This window comes from Neltuma alba, unplaced genomic scaffold (genome assembly GCF_004799145.2).
Source record: "Neltuma alba isolate B1F8T4 unplaced genomic scaffold, ASM479914v2 tig00011128_pilon, whole genome shotgun sequence".
NCBI lineage: Eukaryota > Viridiplantae > Streptophyta > Magnoliopsida > Fabales > Fabaceae > Neltuma > Neltuma alba.
This window is the reverse complement of record NW_021635864.1, coordinates 544,449-567,642: the sequence shown is the minus strand read 5'-3', so window position 1 is coordinate 567,642 and position 23,194 is coordinate 544,449. Positions and strand designations below refer to the sequence as shown.

General features: G+C 35.3%; 1 protein-coding gene across 4 annotated transcripts; it reads right to left on the bottom strand.

Annotated features, from left to right (window-relative positions):
- Window positions 1-359: 359 nt before the first annotated feature.
- LOC114761613 (calcium-transporting ATPase 3, endoplasmic reticulum-type) lies at window positions 360-21,606 on the bottom strand. Of its 4 annotated transcripts, XR_003742174.1 has the most exons (36): window positions 21,441-21,606; window positions 20,760-20,810; window positions 20,532-20,565; window positions 20,199-20,216; window positions 19,533-19,669; window positions 18,988-19,062; window positions 18,621-18,666; window positions 17,830-17,889; window positions 17,650-17,730; window positions 17,066-17,151; window positions 16,198-16,299; window positions 15,385-15,438; window positions 14,840-14,941; window positions 14,573-14,631; window positions 13,865-14,009; window positions 12,903-13,010; window positions 12,242-12,394; window positions 12,031-12,135; window positions 11,643-11,839; window positions 10,212-10,323; window positions 9,234-9,332; window positions 8,997-9,142; window positions 8,789-8,846; window positions 8,509-8,601; window positions 7,664-7,714; window positions 7,426-7,557; window positions 7,066-7,167; window positions 6,756-6,810; window positions 5,249-5,334; window positions 3,307-3,455; window positions 3,011-3,116; window positions 2,849-2,902; window positions 2,068-2,116; window positions 1,790-1,964; window positions 997-1,120; window positions 360-621 (listed from the first exon to the last, which is right to left on the bottom strand). XR_003742174.1 is itself a non-coding variant. In XM_028951024.1 (34 exons), exons 1-34 carry the CDS (start codon window positions 21,471-21,473, stop codon window positions 1,897-1,899), a joined length of 3,006 nt encoding a protein of 1,001 aa, XP_028806857.1. In that variant the 5' UTR covers window positions 21,474-21,606; the 3' UTR covers window positions 1,351-1,896. The 4 variants fall into 4 exon arrangements, 1 of the variants encoding a protein (XP_028806857.1); XR_003742175.1 differs by lacking the exon at window positions 360-621 and having other exon boundaries at window positions 917-1,120; XR_003742176.1 differs by lacking the exons at window positions 360-621; window positions 997-1,120 and adding an exon at window positions 1,351-1,708.
- Between the last annotated feature and the right edge of the window lie 1,588 nt (window positions 21,607-23,194).

The following is a 23,194-nucleotide window of genomic DNA, read 5'->3' as shown; positions in this document are numbered from 1 at the left end:
GTTTTGTGAAGGAGGAAAGGAAGATCGTGGACTCATTTTGGATGGTGTTGTGTGGGGTGTTGTGTGGACCGATTGGGGAGAAGGCGTGAAAGAGGAGAGGAAGAAGAGCAATTATTGAACACCGAATAATTGGAGCCTTTGGTTATTTGTGGAGGGGCCCACCGTGAGTTTCAGTAATTGGACCTGAGAAGCAGATGAGAGTTGCTTCTGTCCAAACCATGGTTTCACAGGTTAAAACCATAGTTTTACTAAACCAAGGTTTGCTTATTTTGTCTGCCTATTTGGATGACATTTTGTGCAAACCATGGTTTGGCCTTCCAAACCATGGTTTGCAATGTCATCCAAACAGGCCCTAAGAGTGTTTTCAGTTTCCAAGCTCAAGATGGAAGAGTCCCATTATCCAACGCGGTGTCCATGTCTAATTATGTGTGATTGTTTTATCAAAACAACAATGACACTTGTACCAAAAAAAAAAAAACAGCAACAACAACTACACGCGCTTGTAACTAGTGGGCTTGTCTAGGAGGGAGGAGGGAAGAATGCTGTGCCAGTGTGTGTTTTCTGCTTATCTTCAGCACTCGAATGCAATTTGTGGCTTGTTTCATCAGATATCGACTCTCCCTTGAGCATAATAAACGTTGAGTTGCACGTGACAAACGAAAATCAGGATGGCATACGTGGTCAGATGTAAGATACTCTTCCTATCTTTAATGTAAAACATATTTATCTAATTTGATTATATTAAAAAAATTAAGTAAATTAACTAATCATAACATGTTTTTCCTAAAACCCCATCATCATTTTCCCTAATATCTTCTCTTCTTTTACTTGATTATGGTTGAAAGAGTATCAATAAGGATAATTTAAAAAAAATTAATAAATATGAGAAATATGTCTTATATTCAAGACAAAGATCAACTCAATAATTATATACTATATTAAAGACAGGAGGGGTACCGTAGATAAGGCTCATTAAATTACAAACTGACAACATACCACATATGCTCGTTGACTGGCAGGCCGCGAAGCTCATTAACAAAAGGTCCACATGGCATGGAACAATCACAATAACGTTAGCCAGTAAAATAGAGCAGAGGCTGCTTTAACGAAACTGATCAACCTGTTGAACAGCAAAATTGATCAAAGTTCTAAATAAATCCTGCAGCACTAGCACCCATTCACTATGGAGCACTTCATTCCAAAAATGAAGCAAGTTCAATGAGAGACTTTAATTTCTCTACTGAGGAACCCTGGGGGGCACACCAATGATAGCCTAGGTGAAATATCAGAGGTTTAATCTTCTGGGAGGAGTCTAAAGTATATTCAGTGTGTATCAGCACTGTCTAAACATCTTCGATAAATCCTTTTTTAATTAATTCTCAGAATCATCAAGTTCAAAAGGTACATCCTATGTAATTTAACGGCTGATGCAACGAATACGTGGCAGAAGTAAACAAAAAACTACAGTTTCGTGCAGAATTCTTCCAAGTATCTCCCCTCACTCACTCGCCACCCATTTCAGTGACATGATTCATAAGATAATGTCTTTTAAGATATACAAATGACACATGTACCGTTTCAACTAACAGTCCTCAAAACAAGGAGCCATGTGTACTTTTGAGGTACTTTCTTTAGCAAAACTGGTCAGATGCGGGCTCCAAAAAAAGAAATAAATAAAGGCTCAACAATCTCCAGTCACTATTTTGCCCTGTGCACCACATGGCTCTTTCAGGCCAAGAGTCATAGATAATACAACAAAACCGATGTTATACTGTCTCTAAGCTGGTACCTTTTGGATCTCCAGGACTGCCATGCAGACGAGTCGAGGTGGATGGTTTAAATTCCCTTCAAGGATATTATAAGCAAATGCAGTATTTACACATTATAGTCCCGGTTCTACTTATCACGCAATTCTCTTTTCGGAAGTAAATCAGGCCTCCTGAACCATAATCTGAACCTCAGGCCTAAAACCATTTATAAATATTATTTGTCATGTTCAAGACACCATACAGAAATATTATGATCATAAGCTGAGCTGAAATTTCACAAGATGGGATAAAGACTTACCAATGGGACGCCTGGAGAACAACTTTAACACCTCATCAATTAATATAACCTAGATAACAAAAATAGCACTTATTAATATGTTTAATGGTTAAAAAAGATAGAGTTAAAATGTCACCTCCCCCCCCCCCCCCAAAACTCTATTGGAATTTTGAACCCTGGGGGTTGATTGAGATATTTTCCCGATCCCATATTATAACGGAACATCATGGTAAATGTAGCCAAAAAGCAAAGAGAAAGAATTTGACATTTTAAGGAGGTGGTTTAGGGATGAAATTGAATAGAAACCTAAATTTCACAGGCTCAGAGAGCACAATTTGGAGATGAGGTTAAAAGAAACACATTTAGAGGCCAAATATTTAATAGTGCAAGCCAAATACACAAGAATGAGCGTCCAGAAATTCAATGTTAAACTCGGAGCAAATTCCACAGAGGAAAATGATGATTCAAAATAAAAGTTAATTGATCCAAAGAAACTATTCAAAACATTAATTCCATAAAACTAATTGTTTAAGGATGTTAGTCAGTCAACAAATAGCTATTTACCCAAAGTCATGTTATGCAGACCAAACGTGTTTCTTAAGATGTAATGACACTTTCAAAATTTCCATAGAAGAGAGCAACCTGACCATTGTTGATGCTCTCAGAATGAGAAATTTTGTTCCAGGAATGATGAAATATATTATACCATGAATTCCAAATTTAAAGAAAGCAACTCAAATATGAAGAGAGGGGGGGGGGGGGGGGAAGAAGCTGCGGAGAAAGATAAAGGAAAGCTACATACAGGTAATGAAAGATACAGGACAATCAACCAGTCATCCCAGGATAATGGTGTTACCTGCAGCGAAATAATGAGCACAATTCAGATTTCCTTATGAATATGACAAAAGCAAAGCCGTTGCGTCAGGAAGAACACAAATGGTCACAGTTACAAGAAAGTACTTACTGAGAAAAGAACTGAGAGAGGATGCACATACAAAATAAGCATGTGAAGAAACAAAGTAAGAATTATTGAACCAACAAGCCATAAGTTACTCCATGGAGGGATAACCCTGAAAAAGACATGTAAATACTGTTACAGCCAAGTTTTGGAATTTCGACCCCCAGCAAATAATTCATACTTTAACTAAGATATGATATATGCTTCTGATTAGTTCAGAGACATTCTATAGCTCTCACGTTAAAATACGCATAAAGGAATAAAAAACTGAAAATGAAGCCAGATCTCATAAAATTACTTACAAAAGAGATTGATTCTCGCTAAGATTGTTCAAAGCATTGAACATTTCAACAACAACAAGCACAGTCATTGCTACAGTAGATGGGTGTCGATCATCAAATATACTGCATGGGTAGGTTGTCTGCCTTGTGGGGCAAGTGTCAAAATTCATCTGGAAAAAAAAAAAAAAAACAAGATGAGAATTAAGATGGAATCAAAGTGAGAACAGAAAATAACATGTATTTTTGGAATAAGTATAACCAAATTTATTGACAGAATCACAAGGGTTTGAGTGAAAATTCCAAGTTTAATAACCCCATGAACTTATTTTATTGGACTGTCTGTGTATAGAAGGCAGAAGGAGAGTAAACTCCTACTTCAATTAATAACATAATGCTAATCTCTATCTATTCAAATTTTCATCCTAACAAAACAGAAAACTTAAGCCAATCCTAAATGCATACAAAAAGTATATAAAAATAACTACAACACAAATAAACCTTAATTAAACAAAACAAATTAAATAACTCAACATCTTAATTGAAACTAGGTGAGCCTCTTGTGCATTGCATTGAGTTTAAGAATGAACTATATTGTTCATGGCCTCTAAAGAATGCGACTTGCTATAAAATTCGTACTTTATTGATGAATGTGTTTCCCTCACACCTCCTCAAGCTGGATATTCCCCATTGAGCATAAACCGTAAAACAGAGCATGTTTTATTTGCAAAAACTATTATTTAGTGTCATCAAGTAATTTTCAATTTCATTAACACAAAGGACCCGTATGGTTAGTGGAATATTTCTATGGAAATGGGAATTGGAATAGCGATGTCATGCGAAGGAATGGATATTATATTTGGTTAGCCAATAGTAGCCGCAGTTTAAAAAATTAAATATATTAAAATATTTGCTATTAAAATTTAAATATTCAATTTTAAATTATTTAATTTGTAAAAATAACTTAGAATATGTATTATTCAATATTTTTAATTCAGTAAACAATTTTTTTACTTATATTTTGTATAAGTTTAAATAATCATTAAATAATGTGGAAAAATAATTATAAATTATAAAATTAGAAAAAAAAGGGCCAATTTTTAAGGAAAATCCATGTAATTCATGCCCATTTTTAGAAATGGTGATCTCTTTCTCCTTGAATATATTGGAACGGGAAACGCCATAGGTCGGGGAATCCACATGATTCTTGAAATGGATATTGCCAAGCAAGAATCCGCATACCATTCCTCCTTGAATAGTAAAGATTCTAGTAACCAAACGTAGAAAAGAAAGAAATACTCCTCAATATGGAACTTAGACATCCTATACTATCTTAGTCTCCATCCATTAGTCCACTCAGATAGTTGAACATCCCAACAACTACACTTTATGACATTTAGTGTTTATGATACTTGGTAGCACTCAATTTTCACATTGGTCAAAACATAGGTTAACCGTTCTAGAAGGGATAACCACCAGCTCTCATACCAATAGATGAGTACTCAAGTGGAGTGGGTTACATTTCCTTACAAGATAGTTATTCACTCTACGACACTTTACGTAGTGACATTTCAATCAGTTTTCTCATTGGTTAGAGCATATGCAGCCTTTTTTAGAAGAGTTAACCTAACTTTGATATCAACTGATGGATACTCAAGTAGAATGGAGAACATATCCTAAAGGCTGGTTATTTAGGACGGAGAACCAATCTACTTAAACACTCCATAGAGCATTCTTAATATGAGACTAGGCAACCCACACTATTCTCCATCAGAAACTCAGCTAAAGTGCCGTAGAGTAGCTGTTTCTGCTCGAGTTAACTCCATGCAGCAAGTGTTTCTTAATCCACATGTACTCAAATGCAAAGTATGAAAGAATCATTAAGCTCACACTAGTATTTTATGTGTTCTGGATGACTCAATTGTCAAGAAAGCACACATAAATGGAAAAAATAGTAAAATTTTACCAATTCAGTATAAGGGAGTTTTGGGCCACTGTCAGAGTAAACAAACCACCAAATAAAACCAGCAATAGTAGCGAGACCGACATAAGCTGCATCAAGCACCAAAAATAATTATGACTCAGGCGAAATGCATTGAAGGTTCCTTACATAACCATTTAAGCACAATGAATACATTAAGACCACATATCTACAATTTTTTGCTAGAGGAAATGAAAAATAAGTTTGATAATTTTTGGCTTCCACATAACTATTATTATAAAACAAGAACTTTCTTAATAAACTGATCCAATTTTTAGCCTAATTCCCTGTGCTTTGCAAATTAAGACCCGATTAGCTTTGGCATATAGAAGTGTTTATAAAATATATGATACTCTGGCATAAATGTTATCCATAAAGAAGGATGCATTATCTCCATAGAAGAAGCAGATTGAGATTCTCAGGCTAATAATGATGGCTCACTGGATCATGACCGACAAATTTGAATCCTTAAGCAAACCATCATGAGGATTTTACTAACTGATGACAGCTCAACAAGATTTTATTCTTCACCTTCTATAACTACGTGAAACTACTATATGCAACTTCTCCTTCCCATTTGAGCATGTCGCAAGAAACATGAGATTGCTGGCGAAAAATACTGTGATCGATATCTAAGGCATATGTATTCTCAACACTATGATACAGAAATAAGGCAATTGTTTGAAAAACAAAGATGCGATTTTCATAGCTTGTTGATAATAAATTACCAGGACATTATCTGATACCATGGGGAAAAATCAATCGATTTGATATTTGTTAAGTTATTGTAGAGAAATTAGAGGAGAGAGGAATAAAAAGTCTGGGAAGAAGAATGAGGGGGGGGGGGGAAGAGAAAGGGGGAAAACTTATTCCATTCACAAGTCTGATTACAACTTACCGAAGCCCCTTATTTACAGGCCTAAGGACTTATTAACTAACTAACTCCCTCCTTTTTATTATACTTACACATCAATATTCATCTGTGTGTATAATCATTTTTTAAAATTTAATACCCAAATGTTCTGATAAGTTATAGTCTTTTAGAGCCTTTATTTGAGAGTTTTGAGCATTTGAAATATACTTTTAACATTTAGAAGCATTTCAAGGTTCAATTCTTTTTCTTCCAAGCAATTTATTCTATTCCAGTCTATTTTGACATCATCTGCAATATTTTGACCCAGCAAATTGAAGGGGGAAACAGAAAAAAGAGAGACATAGAGCCAGACCTAGTGGGCTAGGCTCTGATATGGATATAGATACAGATATGGATGGAGAAAGCGAGTATTGATGCTTCTTAGGTGACATACAAACAAAAGGAACGAAGTTTTCTTTTCTTTTTCCTTTTTTGGTTTTTATTTCTTAGTTTACTTTTCAAATACAACAAAAACTTGGTGGGAAGAAAGAAGCTCATACTACAGAGGATGAGGATAAAAAATATATAACGAGCCAACATATCAAGGTCAGACTAAGATGTATTGACAGCAGTGCTCACCTCCAATTACTAGATAACGGAAGAATAGCCACCCTGTAACCACTGCTTCATTCACCTGTACATTTATAATGAGTTAAAAGTGTCACAATAAGAGGAGTACAATTCTACATCACTAGCGTTAGAGCATTAAGAAAGCAAAGCTAATATATTGCAAAACTTGTAACAGGGGCACACTAACAAAACATCCACATGCATGGCACAATAGTAATAGAAACCCAGCTTAGAATCAAAATCATACATGCATAATTAACTACTTATCTTGAATAGTGAAATCAGATAGAAGCCTAATATTAAAGTGCTACTTCAGTACCTTGCGAGGTTTGGCCTTCATCACATCAGAATCTGGCTTATTAAAGCCAATTGCAGTGGCAGGCAATCCGTCAGTAACCAAATTGACCCAAAGCAGCTGGACCTGTTATAAATTACAGGACCAAAAGGAATTACAAAGCCTCGTTCCTCAGTAATACAAAAAATGTAACCATAATATGTGAGTAATTTGCATTTGATGATGAATGTCGCTGTCCTCTTTCATTTTATATGATAATACACTACCTATCAGCTACAATTATAGAGTCAGTGGAAAAATATAAATCATAAGCTCAAAAATCCATAAACTTAATAAATCAACTGGCTGGATAAGATGCCAACTAGGTGCAAGTCAGATACTTACAGGGGCAAGAGTATCAGGAATGCCAAGCACAGCTGCCACAAATATACAGACTACTTCACCAATATTAGAAGAGATCATGTATCTAATGAACTGCTTTGTATTGTTGTATATGGCTCTTCCCTCTGCTACAGCCTGCAAAAAACTTTTGGGTTATTATTTTCCTCTCACTTGAAAAGGATGACTTGAGGGGGAAAAAAAAAGGAAGCTTGACCAGAAGAACAAAGATATGCTAGCATACCGCAACAATTGTAGCAAAGTTATCATCAGCCAGCACCATGTCTGAAGCACTCTGATAATAGATTGAAGCATAAGAATGAAATATACATTTGGCACAAAGTTACTCAGGAACAATAAGTTACCAAAAAAATAACATTGAGATGACTGTAAAGAAGATTTGACAAAAACAAGGTCATTATGAGGCTCCCCTAGGAAGTGAATTACTTCAAAAATCAACAGGAAAGAAAATCCTGGAAATGTTCATTGAACTGCATGTCTAATTTAGCTTGAATCCATCTTCTGGTATGTCTTTCCCAGAACTAGAAAATCACAAGACTGATGCATTTTAGAGCAATTGCGGTGCCTTATTTGGATAGCTCAACAAGATAAAACTGGAGTGAGATGTGAATGAACATTTCCAACTTGAAATTTTAAGATGTGAAATAAAGACCAATGATTATTTTACAAATAGCATTTTGTCTATATTTTATTAACATCTCTAACACACTCCATGAAAACCCATTAGGGCTGAAGTGTGTGCATAACACAATCCCACCAAAACTTATGTTGAAATTTAATTTTAATTAGGAGATGGGGGATGAGGGTGACAAGGGCTAAACAATTGACTACTTGGATAAAGAACTCTAATACTATGTGGAAGACTAAAAATGAAAGCCATAAGTGAGTGATCTTGGTTGATTTTATTTACATATCTAACAATAATAAGGAAACCAAAACAGTTAAAAATATTAAACATCTATGAAGTGTTCACTCACAGGTCACAGGGGGTTGAACAGTCTTTTTACATAAGAATGCTACAAGTCAGCAGGTGAAAATGGAAAAAATAAAATTGGCAGGCGATGATACCTTGGCAACAGCTGTACCTGAACCCATAGCAATTCCTATGTCTGCCTTCTTCAATGCAGGTGCATCATTGACCCCGTCACCGGTCATAGCAACCTAAATGATTGATCCCACAACAATTCAAAATGTCAAGGAAAAGAAGTACAACTAACGTCACTAAATTCTGATTGCAGCCCAGAAAATAGTTCTCACTAACGTCACTTCTACTTGGGCAACCACATAATTAGATCAACAAATTAACAATGCTATAATAACCAATTAAAACTTTGTATTTTAACCATACCACTTCATTCTGGCGCTGCAATGCTTCAACCAGCATCCTTTTATGAGATGGCTCAACCCTAAAGTAAAATGAAGAAATGTAAATTTTACAATGAATTCTTGAGCAAAAGAATGAGTGAGGAGAACAATAAAATACTTTTGTTGATCTAATACAGATACAAGAATTTCAAATATCTATAACAGATGATGATAGATTTTTTCCAACTCACCTGGCAAAAAGAGCCATACGTTGCAAAGCAAGCGTTTGTTGTAGAGCAGGAAGTTCTTCAAACTCAGATGCAGTATAGGAATGTTCATTAAATTCCAAGAAGTGGTCAAACGCCCCTATCTTGCGGCAAAGTGACTCAGCTGTGGACTAATTTTAACAATTAATTCTACACATTAATCGATATTGAAGGCTGAATGCTAACAATTAAGGGGAAAAAGTTTTCCAAGAGTGTGATCACCTTGTTATCCCCAGTAACAACTATGACACGTATGCCAGCAGTCATGCATGAAAGCATTGCATTTCTTACTTCATCTCTTGGTGGATCAAGCATTCCAACCTGCATAGCAGAGAAAAGCTAAGAGGGTGACTCTAAGACGATAAAGTAGAAGTAGCATGTTAAGTGAACTAATGAAATTGAATATTTTCATACAGCAAAGTAGCATCAGCACAAATTGAGTTCCACATGTGAAAAAACAAGCTCAAGAAAATCAACATAAAACGAGTGCATTAAGTAGTGACTTGAGTTCAAATCCAAACACCTAATCTTTTCCTCAGAGGAAGAAAACAAAATCCATCTCCCCCCCCCCCTCTACATGTCTCTACCAATCTATCTATCTGGCTATCTATGACATACTATGCGTTCAGGACGAATTTCAAGTGTAAACATGGCATTATGTAAAGTTCATAAGCCTTTGAGTTTATTCTGCGCTGTAATTGCTCCTTAGCTTCAGTCTACACTTCTTGTCAATAGCCAAAACATGTATTAACTTACAAGGCCGGCAATAACCATAATGTGTGAGTTTGTGTCTTGCATCAGTTACTGCTTACAGCATAAATAGCTATTGCCAAGACAATATATTGCCATAAATAAGAACAGACGGGCAGGAAGGGTAGATAGCTTCATTAGAAGTTGCTCGGAACCATTTCAAGTCAAACGCTAAAGCTATTAAGTAAAGCAAAGGCCTATCATGGGCTGAAACTTAATTTTAATTAAGAGTCTTGACCCCTTGGATTTAAAGGCTACAATACCATGTCAAGCATAATTTCAAGTCTGAAGTTGAAACGTAAGTGAAGGTCTATCCTTGATTTTATCGTAATCTCTAATATATATCCTAGTATAATTGTTCAAAACAAACCAAGAAAGCATTAATCATAAAGGATAGGCCAACTTCAACAGTATTTGAACTATGCATTCTCCATTGAAACGAAAGCATACCAACCCAATAAATGTAAGATCTTTCTCATCATCATAGGAAAGACGTTGTTGACTCAAGGGCATCCATTTCAGAGCTAAAGCTAGGCATCTCAATGTTTCTTTTCCTGCAAAACTGACCAACAAAGGTGTCAACTTATAAAAAAAGGAAAACCCAGCAACAAAAAAAAAAAAAAAGGACAGAATAAAGACCAGTATGAGTCCAAATATAGAACAACAAAATGTATCAAGAACTTCAAGGACAAAAATGGCGTCAAAAGCAGCACATGAAAAGTAATTTTATGACATGATAAATAGAAGCATGCGAAGGAAAGGACCTTAATTTGCTGCTTGGTTGAATTTTGATACTCAAATTTATTTTCATTCAGTTGAGTGTGGCGATGAATGAGCCAAACTTTCATTTCTATGAAATTTAAAACTTTTGCAGTGCCCATTAAAGTTCAAAACATCCATTGAATTATTGAGCTTTGTGGACATGCCTGATAATGTTGTTGTTCCTAATGGGACTTAAATTAACTTTTAAAAATGCATCCCTAAGATGCTGCAACCATCTTGAGTTATGTGACTTTTTACTCACAATACTATCTCATGAACCGGACTAGAAACTTTGATTTTCAGTTTTGTTGATTTGGCCAGGTGAGACTGCCTATATTATGGAGCATGAGTATAAGCAGGAGGATTTACGTAGGGAGGCAGTATGTCTACAAGTTATGCTGACCAATCCCACCGCAGTTGGGAGAAAGCCATTATTTTTCAATTGGATACCTCAAGCGTCATTTAAGAATCAGGCAATATGTCTACAACAAAATTTCAAGCCTCAGGTGCATCTGTCAAATATCTGGCAAAGTCCATTGTTAGATGCATGGTGATGGTTTGGTTCTTTTAGCCACCTCCTAAAAGACATTTAAGATGAAGGTTTTGTAAATGCAATGAGTGAAAAGATCGGATAGGGTCAGCCTTGAAACCTATAGCTAGCGATTATGTTTTTCTTTTAATGAACATGATTAACCACTCGCTAACCCTTCCTATTTCCCACAAAATAGGATCCACTAATCCTAAAAGCAGGCATAAAAGATTGTGTACCGAAGCTGTCTTCTTATGACCTAAATGGCTGGATCTTTCTTTCGTTATTTCTAAGGTCCAGAATAACGGTTGAAACGAGGGAAGAGGATCAGTTATAGTAAAGATTATATTCGAGTAATAGAATTTATACAAGTATCTAACTTTCTTTTCTGTTAATTTACAGGGCCCAATGTGCCACAATGAATAATCTTACAGTTGACACACAGCCTTTTCACCACTTATTCAGCCGATAGAAAAGCCGTAAGAAGCTCATGAGTCTCTTTATGGTCTATTTGTAATTCACCATAAGAATAAAGATAAAGAAATTAAAGTTTAAAAAACAGAGCATAGAAAAAGATATAAAAATGCAACCTGTGGAACCTTGAGTCTAGCTCAGCTCGAATATCAGCAGTAAGTGGCACAATGGAACCGTCATCATTGGACATGATGGTTGTACATCTAGATATGATACTCTCTGGAGCACCCTTGGAGAACAACACATGAAGCTGATTTCGGTTGCAAAGGACACTCATCATTTTCCGATCTCGAGAAAAATCCAACAGATCTATCTGCAAATCATCAAAAGGCATGGAAATTGACAAAACAAATAGCAGATATGAGGTAAGCTTTATGTCCATAATTTCCTAAAAGGTGTATAAAGTGCATTGGGATGTTAATGGAAGAATACTAACAGAAAAGAAAGAAGTTGGCCAACATGCTAATAGAAAAGAAAGAAGTTGGCCAACATGCTGAAGCATACCTTTCTAAATTGTTCCTCCCAATAATGATTACAGTAAGATGCCCGCTCATGCTTGCTCAACATGTTCAAGGCAGATGGCATAGAATCAAAACCAGGGAGACCAACCTGAAAAACCAAAGGCCCCAGAAGAAACAAATTAGATCTCTAAAGTAGCTTCAAGCACAATGTTAACATGAACAGAAGTCACAAGAAAAATGTTAAAAGTACAAACTTTCTCTGCCAGGACACGAAGTGCCACTTCAGTTGACTCTCCAATTTTTTCGTATTTTCCTTTATCATGGTTATACTGCAGGGTGGACTCGTTGCAAAGGGCAGAACACATTGCTGTGTGAAGAAGACACGGCAATCGAGCTGGAATGTCAAGCTGTAAAACAATTAAATGTTATAAAGTTGCCCAACTGACCCAGAAAGGCCTAATGCCTATGCCAATATTGATTATATTACAATGCAGGAAAAAAAAAGTTGCGATGCTATATCCATTTTTGGTCTGAATAGTGAAACAGAAGCCACCCAAGCCTTTTTCTTGTCATTTTAAATAGAAGGCCATCGGTCTTTCGATTGTGGGCTCAAATCCATAATTTCCCAATTATTAAAGACTTTAATGTTTCAGAAAATAATATATATTTTTTCCAATGTAGTAATGAGCAAAGCGAAACTTACAGAGTACGTAGGCATTAATTGTCTGCTTTAAAGAGAAAGATAACAGGCCTATCTCAAATAATCCTCAGATGCATGGATTTCATTTTAGGGATGGACTTCGTGGTTCCTTGATCCCTTTACTTCAAGTTAGCTAGTGATATGTCTTTGAGAATTTAGGCAGGCGTTTTGCCAGTGTATGAATGCTATAACATGAGAATCATAAAGAATATAACCTGTATTCCTGAACTGTCAAAGATTATGCCTTCAGGTGCATAGGTTGTTCCGCTAACATTGTATTCAGTGACAACAGGACTATGTTTTGCAGAATGAACCACACATATCTGTGCATACAGAGAATCATAAGGTGAAGGAATTGCCCGCAAAAGTTGCTAGAAATATTCAACAGAAAGAAAGGAGAGCAAACATAGAGTTCAAAAGGGGAGGGTGGGAAGCAAAAATGCTCTCTGGAAATGATTATCTTGCAGAGCTCGCTATTTAGACATAAAACATTTAAAAACACTTAAACTTGATTTAAGCAGTGTCAATGAAGGGTAGAATGTTATATGTACTTCTTTCCTTTCGTTCTTTCCCTCATGCTTCCTCTATCTCCCTGCTTTCTTCTACCCCTCTTCCTTCCTCTCTCCTTATTACTACTTCCTGTCTTTAATATAAAAGCTACTTAACTAGTGTGACTGTATTAAGATAATCATTTTAACTAGTTATTTGTAATAAATGTGCATCGGTTTTCCTAGAATATCTTTTCTAATCATGTGCATTGTAGCTACTCTTGATGAAAATCTCCTAACTATGTGCAATCAATAGGGATACTTGGAGGAAAATTATAAATTTCAGAGATCAAGTAGATTGAAGTCTTATATTTAGAACCAAAATAAACCTCTTGTCTAGATTTTATATATAGGACCACAGGTAGTACTCCATTTCCCCCTTCTTCCTCAATGAGCCCTACATCAAGGCTTTATATTCTTTATTGTTGTTAAATATTTTAAATCAGTGATGGATGACCGAATCCAGACTCTTCAGAAATGAAATTCTGAAAATAGGTATCGGTAAGCTAGTAAAAACCATTGAGTATAGCAAAATCACAATGAAAGATCAGCAGTTGTGGCAATATATAAAATCCATGTGAAGTACATGAGAATTGAAATTCACTGTTTTAATCTTAAGCAAAGATCACCTTTGTCACAGACATCATATTGGTTGTCAAAGTTCCAGTTTTGTCACTGCAAATTACAGTGGTGCAGCCCAATGTCTCCACAGAAGGTAAAGACCGAACAATAGCATTCAACCTAGCCATTCGCTTGGTTCCAAGAGCCAAACACCTGTTATAACATGATATGTAATCCAATCAAGAAAAAATCAAACCAAGAAAAGGGAGAGAATTTAGTTTTTTTATCCCAGTAGACCCATGTTAAATGACATGTTATGAGTCTAAGGAACCAAGTAATCCAGAATTTCTGTCCAAAACTCCAAATAACAAAGCAAAGATCAAGAGAAAACTACTACCAGTGCTCAGATGGAAATAGAATGTGGCACAGCCCTCAGTAAAATCAGGAGGCAGCAAGATTATCTATCTATTTTAACGACAAAAGCTCAAACATTTGGCTTCAATATTTTACACCATTTCTATTTTCAAGAATATCTACTGGTAATAGGATATAGCTTAAGATTGTGTTTTCTGGGACCTTACAGAAAAAGAAATTGATGTCTCGAAGGCATGACCTGATGGAAGAATCTTGAGAAATTTATTTCAACTTCTAGGGGGGAAAATCAATATTCAATATAAACACCCATGCCAGAATATCTCAATATATGTTGAAATTACAACCACCTCAAAAAACATTAGCGGGAAGGGAAAGAGAATGAAGAATAAGTTTAGACTCACGTTGTAACTACAGCAGGGAGCCCTTCTGGAATTGCGGCAACTGCCAGAGCAACAGCAATCTGGCAAGAATATGAATAGAATAGGTTAATGAAGCATTTATTGTTAAAAAGTAAAAAACTATAATCAGAATGATGAAAAGTCAACCATGTTGCTAGAGACAAAGAACAGAATACCAGAGCAAGTAGAAATCATGGAAAAAAGATTACAGAAATGAAACTGCAAAATTTTTCTAAAAAAGGAAAAAAATCCTCATGTAGGATCACAAACCTTAAAATAATGAATAGCACCCTGCAAGAAACCCCCATGAGAAGGGTCACGAAAGTGACCGATATTTACAATCCACACCAATATGCAAATCCCTGCAATAACCTAATACACAGAAATTTAGGATATCAATCTCCAAATATGGGAGAAAATGAACTTGAAAGATAAGCACTCCAGAGTTTTGTCACACAAATGCTTAATGCTTCTCAACTCCAATATATTTTATTATTTGAAACACCATATTACAGCTTCAATCAGAATCAATTATAATAATTTTCTAGCACCCTTTTAAGTCAGCTGTCCATCAGGAAACCAACATGGCATCATGTCAGACAATAAAATGCTGACCCACTATTCAAAAGGAACCATGACAAGAACTGAATTTACTGGGCAGCTACTACGGAAATGCAATGATGCTAGTGTAATTTATCCGATCAAGCATTATAAATTATAAATTACAAAATGAATAAAACAGGTAACATAATACTTAAAATGTTTAAACCTACAAATTTGGACGCTAAAAAGTAATGCATGTGACTAGCAATCACCTTGGCCAAAAAGGTACCAAACTCGTCCAGCTTCTTCTTCAATGGTGTCACCTCCTGCAACCCAAAAATAGAATGTAGATGCATTAGCACCATGATGCAATTTTGAAAGTCCAGGTCAGCTTTTCTTTTCTACATATCCTGGAAGGTCAGATACATGCTATGTGCAAGAATTAGATCTTACAGCATTTTGACCAACTAAATATCATCCTTTCTCAGCTGTATGAATAGCTCAACCACATCAATAACCACACTATGATTGCAGGCTTTACACAAAAAGATCCATCTTTCACCATTAATAACTTTCCACACCATCATTTGGGTCTTTTGTGGCCTAGAGAACTCTACCACAAATATGCCCAGCTTTGGTTTGATTCCATGGGTACCACTGATTTATCATCCATAATTACTAATTGGAAACAAAACCACGTTTCCTAAAGCCTAAATCATACATTCATTGAAGACCATCTGATACTCTATCAGCAGCATGAGACAACTCTCATTTCACAGAAGGCAAGCACCATCACCAATAAGATAATGTATATTATCAAGAGGCAGCAAAACTAAGTTAGACAATTATATATGATTGATTGTTCGTCCCATCTTGCTTTTCTTTTCTTTTATTGGTAGAAAAGAGAAAATCCAGCATAGATACGCATAAGTCACTGCATGACTTGTTCTGGATACCCTAAGTTAAGTTAAAAGGCTGCTAGCTCATGGATGACAAACTAAAAAATATCCATAAGCAGCTGAGAAAAAAGCATAAAGATATAGCACCAAAAGCAAAGCAATTAGTGAGCAAAACATAATCTTTACATCTTCTGTTTGCAACATTGAATCACGTATGCTACCCATGGCAGTGTTATGACCAACTCCCACAACAATTGCTCTTGCCCTACCAGCAACCACAACTGTTCCCTGACAAAAAAAATTAAACCTTTCTGATAAAATCTTGCAAGGAAAAAATAGGTTAACTGCTGCAGAAATCTAATTGGCAAGTAAAAGAAGGCTAAGCCTTGAAAAGGCATGTCCAAGACCCAAATAATTAAAAACAATGGCCTCTAACTTGGTTAATTCAAACGACCATGATAGATACGTATGGAAATATAAGATGCGATATCAAAGACTGCATCAGGTTATTAGCTTAAAATAAATAAGAATAGAAGAACATAAAATCCACAATAGATAGATTGGAAAAGGTAAATACATTTAAAATATAAGTTAATAACACAAAGGTTCTTCCAAAAATAAGAAACAATCTAAAGCAAAAGCTGTTAATCCTAAAATTCAGCAACATTGAAAAACTGAAATCTGCAATGAGGTAGAGCTAGAGCTACTGAAATCATCAATTGATTGAACACACCTCATTTGGGATCAAATTGCCTATAATATACCAAAAACTTAGTTGGACCACTTCAGTGAACTCATCTTCATGCCATAAACAACAATTTTCACAATTACTAGAACAACACTTGACTTATTAACAGAAAAGTCAAAGTATTGCTATAAAATCTGTTGATTTGCAGTACCAAAATACCAACCATAATCAGATAAATACTTCAGCAGTGACACGGCTTGTAGATTATTACCGATAGGATTCAAAATAAAAAACTGATTATAAAGTAAAATTTTCCAAGTCAGTTTTATCAGAAACATGTTTTAACAAGGGATTTATTATTCTCACCGAGAACAATATATTTGTTTTGTCTTGATATACAGCCTTTGATGCCATCGTAGTTTCAAGCTCTTTTTCTACAGAGTTGCTCTCACCTACCATCATTAGAAGAAAAAAATCATTAAACCAGTAAGCAATGAGATGGCATCCGAGACCCTTCATTCCCATTCAAAAAGCCTAACTTCAGAGGGTCAAGGATAGAATGACCTGCATTATGTTAAATACAAATATACCTCCATCATCCAATATCAATAAATTTTTCACAGGCCAACTAGAAGTGTTTATTTGATTAGGGTTTTTTTTTTTTGGGGGGTGGGGGGCTATAAACCATTCTGTGCCGTCCAATTGATTGTAATGTTCCTTCCCTTCACTAAAACTACCAAACAATGGCCAGTTTCTATTATCATCTCATAAACTCCTCCAAACATAGGCTAATAACGGAATGCAACTCAAATCATAACTGACAGGGTAATCTTACCTTTTTTTTTTTTTTGGGCGAAGACACTTAACATAGGAGCCATTTAAAATTTATATTCAGTGTATGATATATACATACATAAATATATATATATATATATATATAACAGGTATACCTGTAAGAATAGCTTGATCAACACGTACTTCATTACTCAGCATCTCAATCATCCTCATATCAGCAGGAATTTTGCACCCAACTTTTCAATACACAGAAAAAACAGAGATAGGGACTTTCATCCTAGAGGATAATATTTAAATAATTCAGTTCATCTGTAAGCATTACATAATCTGCTTACCAGAAATTTCCACAATATCACCAGGAACAATTTCAGTCGCCGGGAGTATGGAAAAACAACCTGCAAAAAATTGACCCTACTTGCTTTAAGCTCCAAACAATCTCAAACATCAATATTATGTGTTTTGAGAAATTCAATCAAGATTTTCATAATATCACCATGGCAGAAGAAAGTACTCATATCAAGAAAATTCAGTACACTAAACACATGGATGGGGCACAAATTGATACCTAGCCTAACTACTGTTTTTCATTTTTCTTTCTTTATTCTTTCTTTCATGACAAGGACTGGAACTTATGCTCAGAATATGGAGAACAGTCTAAAAAGATGTGGCATTTGAGGACTTGTCAGCAACAAAGAATAGTCACAGGTCAGGGAGGAAATAAAAAACAGTTGCTTAGAGAGGAAAAGGTATAAGATTTCTGACATCGGTGAGTTAGGCTCCAGGAGGAATATGTAATTAATCAGAACAATCATACAAAGTGATCTCATCTCCCATTTCTGCTTAATTGTAACCCCTTGAACCCTTCATAAAAGGGGGGGGGGGTAAAGAAAGTAAACAATATTCCTTTATGCAGCAAAGACAAAGCAGAGAACTAAGAAACTATAACCAATGTGCATGACCCAAAAAAAAAAAAAAAAAAAAGATGAAAGGAACTTCAAGATCGTGACTGCTGATAAAGTAAGGAAATAACCACACTCATTGCATCAGACGTCTTAAAATTCAAAAAGCTCAAGAGAACAATAGTCAATAGAGCATAGGAAGTATTACTAGAAATGCTTCAAATTACCATTTCGAAGCACAGTTGCAACATCAGCTTGATAGGCCCGTAGCTCCTAAATTATAGCAAAGAAAAAAAATATATCAATGTGAGGCAAACTTCAATAGATCAATATAAGGGAATCCCAAAATAGAAAGAGAGTCTGAGAATTTTGAACTTTCCAGAAATGCACTTTAATCGGGCAAATCTTGTTGAAAACAGATACAAGCAATGAATTCATTTGAAACTAAGGTCGAAAATTGAAAAATATAAATAACTGGGAAGCCAAATGAGTTAATTTAGGAGGAAAAAGGTTGTCCAAAAACAGTAAAAACATATTACATAAAACATTTTCCAAAAGAATGATGCAAGCTCAAAATTGTATTTTGAGATTTACCTCAAGAGCTTTTTCAGCATTTGTTTCAGTAATCACCCCAACTGCTGCATTTGCAGCCAATATCATTAGAATAACCTGCACATATTTTTAAATTAAGACAAGAGGATTACACGTTTGATAAGCCTGACTGAATAGGCAAAACTGACAGTTTCATACAGTAACATTGAGCACATTTACTAAATAACCATTAATTTGCATTATTTCACTGGCACATTACAACAGTAACAGCTCAACTTGAACAAGACCAAAACTGGACAGAATTAGAAAATAACCAAAACAATACACAATATAGTAACCCTCAGCACACATATTCAACGAGAATCAGAAAATAACAAAAAAATAAGCCAGGATAGGAAACCTTATCCAAACTGGATAGAATCCCTAGTTAACCATTGAAATTCATAAATTAAATCTTTAATATCTAAAGTTTATTCTTGATCATCAATTGTCTTCACTCAGCAGTCTGAACTAGTGATCCATGAAAAATTTCATTATTCAAACAACAAACAAAACTGAGAGTGTGCGTGTGTGAGTGTGTCTCTTACAGAGGGCTCCAGAAATGCCATTAAGCCCGTTTCTCCATTGATTAAAGCCAGAATGAAAGAGATAAGTGCAGCTGCTATTAATATCTTCACAAGCAAATCATCAAATTGTTTCAAGACCAATTTCCAAAAAGGAGCCCCTGCATAGAAATTTCAAAAGAATCGGCTCATTACACCAAATCTAGATACTTTAAACAGAGCATATAACAGCATAGTAAAGGTTGGCATAAAAATTAAAAGAAAAAAACAAATTTGAGCCAAAACCATAAAACCTCAATTAGTAATGATAAAACAGATGGACTTTTTTGTTTTTGGCCAGAGTAACAGACGAACTTAAAAGTCCACACCACATGCACAAATGGACTTTCTGCACAATCCCCAAATTGATTACCATTCATTCTATTCTAATACATAAAACAACCTATTTGTCTAAAATGACTGAGAAGAATAAGAATAAGATAAAACTTGCCAAGGTCAAAGAATTGTCCCAAAATGATCACAAAAGGAATTAAGATAAACTTGAGAAATTGATAGAAACAAATCAAATGTGCCTTAAAAAGAGAGGAACTTTTCAGTTTGAGTGCCAGTGAATTAAACAAATATAAGGAGGTGAAATATTATGAAAAGAAGAGAATTTTGAAAAAGGAAGTCCAAGTTCGATACACTTACTTCTTTCTGCCGGCAGCACTATGGAGAAAATGGAGGACATGCAACAGAAAAGGCGGGGGAAGTCAGAAAGCAAATAAAACAGCACCAAATGAAAAAATTAATTGATAAAAGCATGAAAATAAGAAGTCAGAAGGTGAATTCCCATGAAATCACTTTAAGAGTGATTACTATCGAGTGTACCATCAACATAAAGAATGAGAAGCCGCTAATTACATGAAACAGAAATGTAAATTTGTTTCAGGACAAACTGCATTCCTTCATTTCACTTTTCCATGAGTAAAGGTTAACAGAAAAATCAGATACAAGTACATGCCCCTGCAGGAAAAGACATACCGTTTGTACCATAAAGTCTAGCATGTTGTGCCACCTGCAAAATGAAAGGATGTATTGCCGTTTTTAAGAATTGTCAACAAATTGGGCTTGAAAGCAAGTAGGCTATCACAGTTTTCATTGTTAAAGGTGAACTTAAAGTAGCGCTTACATGGATAGACCTCTTATTTCTGCATGGACCCAAAAAACACACCAAAAAAAAAAAAGCACCGAAAAAGAACATCCAAGTACCTGACTATCAGAAAGACCTTTTGTTGGATCCACCCCAAAGAAATCGAGAACCTAAATAGGATTTAAACAAGAAATAAAAAGAGAATAGTATGAGAATTCATTACACAGTCTAAGGAAAAGAATGTGCAGGTAGTAATTAATGTTCCAACGACTTCAGTTCTAATGAAACGGTATCAGTTGCATCATAGACGCAGATTGTGAACGCTTCGGGCAGTTATGCTGAGGTTTGTCACGTGTATTTTTTTGAAGCGTGAAAATGAAACTCGCAGAAAGTCGTTAGCACCTTTCTGAGAATAAATTTACACAAGATCAATGTTGGCTGTCCCTTATTTTAATTGTGTGTGACTTGATAAGAATCCTACCATCTGTATGCCAGTAAGCATCTCAATAGTGGTTCCATGTCGGAAGTATCAGAGGAGCGCATCTGAGTTTATAGCCATATGAACAAGTGATTCGAAAAAGCAGCTGGACCTCAGAAGGTTCACAGGAAATACACAAGGAGAGCGAATTGGAAAGGGAGAATTCTTGCATCAGGATTTTGAAAAGGAAGCTAAGGACTTAAATGAAAGAAATGAATAAAGAAATAGTGCTGAGTTAAGATGGTGAAACAATTTCTGACTAGAATGTTTTCCTTTTAATCTCCCGCAGCATCCAAGCATACATGGTGCAGACGAAGCGTACCTCAGAAATAGATCTGGCGTATGCGTCTTCCATCGCAGAATGCAAATGTGGATCGAAAGTGAGAGCCTTCGGCTTTGAGTGTTATGAGTGTTGCTTCAAACATCGAGTGCGAGAGCACATGAATTCCATTTTCCTTGGCTTCGATTTCAGTTTTGTTGTGATCGTGCGACGTGGGAGCGCTCAACGCCTGCTACTCGGGCCCGGACTTCGCGCGAATCCCCCGATGGCAAGCTCGTCAACCAATTGCAGACCCGACCCACCGGCCTTTTGTAGCTCAGCCCATTTGTCTCAGACTTCTTCCGCAAACTTCCTCGGTCTATAAAATGTTTAATAAAACACAGGACTGCGGACCATGTGGACTGGGCCTCTACACGAAACTTTGGACTGCACAGATTCGGGCAACAACATGGCTGTTTAACGACAAGATGGGAAATATTCTTTTAGGCCCCAACAATCTTACATTCCCATATTTGGTCATTGGTGATAGTAATGGAAATGTCACAGACGAAATTATGTGCAAGACTGCATCCTTCTCCCCGGTACCATGCATAGGATGGCACATATTAAACTGCCGAGAAATGTTTTATTGTATTCTTCCCCCTTCTACTGTAAAGAAAATTCATCTTTTGTTATTTATTTTTGGAAATATGATTTTTCTTGCATATGAATTGGACAGTAAAATAAAAGATTTAAGTATCTAATAATGTTGACAGTTTTACGAAAATACTGATTTTACATAAAAATTTTCAGTAAAACTGCCTATAATGTTATTCTCCCTATAATGTTAAGAAATTCTGTAAATAATTTGTTTGTGAAACTCCATTTGTGTTTTTTTTCTTAATATTGTCTACTATGGGTTTCATAGTATTAAGTATTAATTGGACGGCCATGTAATTGCCTAACCTAACCCATTTCTACATCATCGGGTATTACAAGATTTTATAGTTAAAGTAGATAGATAGATTTTTACGTGGGATAGATTGCCTCACAATTCACAATTAGGTCTTACGTCAGAAAGAGTATATACATTTTCTGGCCAAATTAATATTGATATATCTATACGTGTGTGAATATTCTCCGGCATTTTATATGAGCGTGTGTGAAAATATGTGTATGTGTCTTACCCCAAAAAAACGTGTATGTGAGAGAGAATGTTCCTGTTAATTTAGTTTTATTTGATTTGTGCTCTTGGTTCTTTTTAGGATAGATTCGCAAATTGTTGGGCAATAATTTAAAAAAACTTAAATAATTTCAGAGTAACTATTTACCTGAATTTAACTTTGATGCATATATTCTTGTGTTTTTCTTTTTGGTCTTTTTATATCAATATTTTTTACCAGATACATCATACTCGTACATGTGTTTTGTTAAATAATATCCACTACCTACTTAAAATAGACAGAATTTTGAAAATGCTCATGGATTGTGCGGGAGACATTGATTAATAATTATGGACACAGAGAAGACTGAAAAAAATTAAAATTTAGAACTAATCTTTCAAAAATACTTTGATTGCATTTTGATTTCAAAAGTTATAAATTAAATAATCAAACATAGTGGTGTATTTAACCTTTAAAATATGCTACTTAATAATAGTGGTGTAATTAACCTTTAAAATATAATACTTAATAATAATTAACTAATTAAAATGGGTTTAAAAATCCCAAAAAATATTTAAAAAACCAAAAAGTCACCCAAAAAAAAAAAACGAGGGAACATCCGACCCAAATGCCCGCTCAAAAACCCGAATGAGA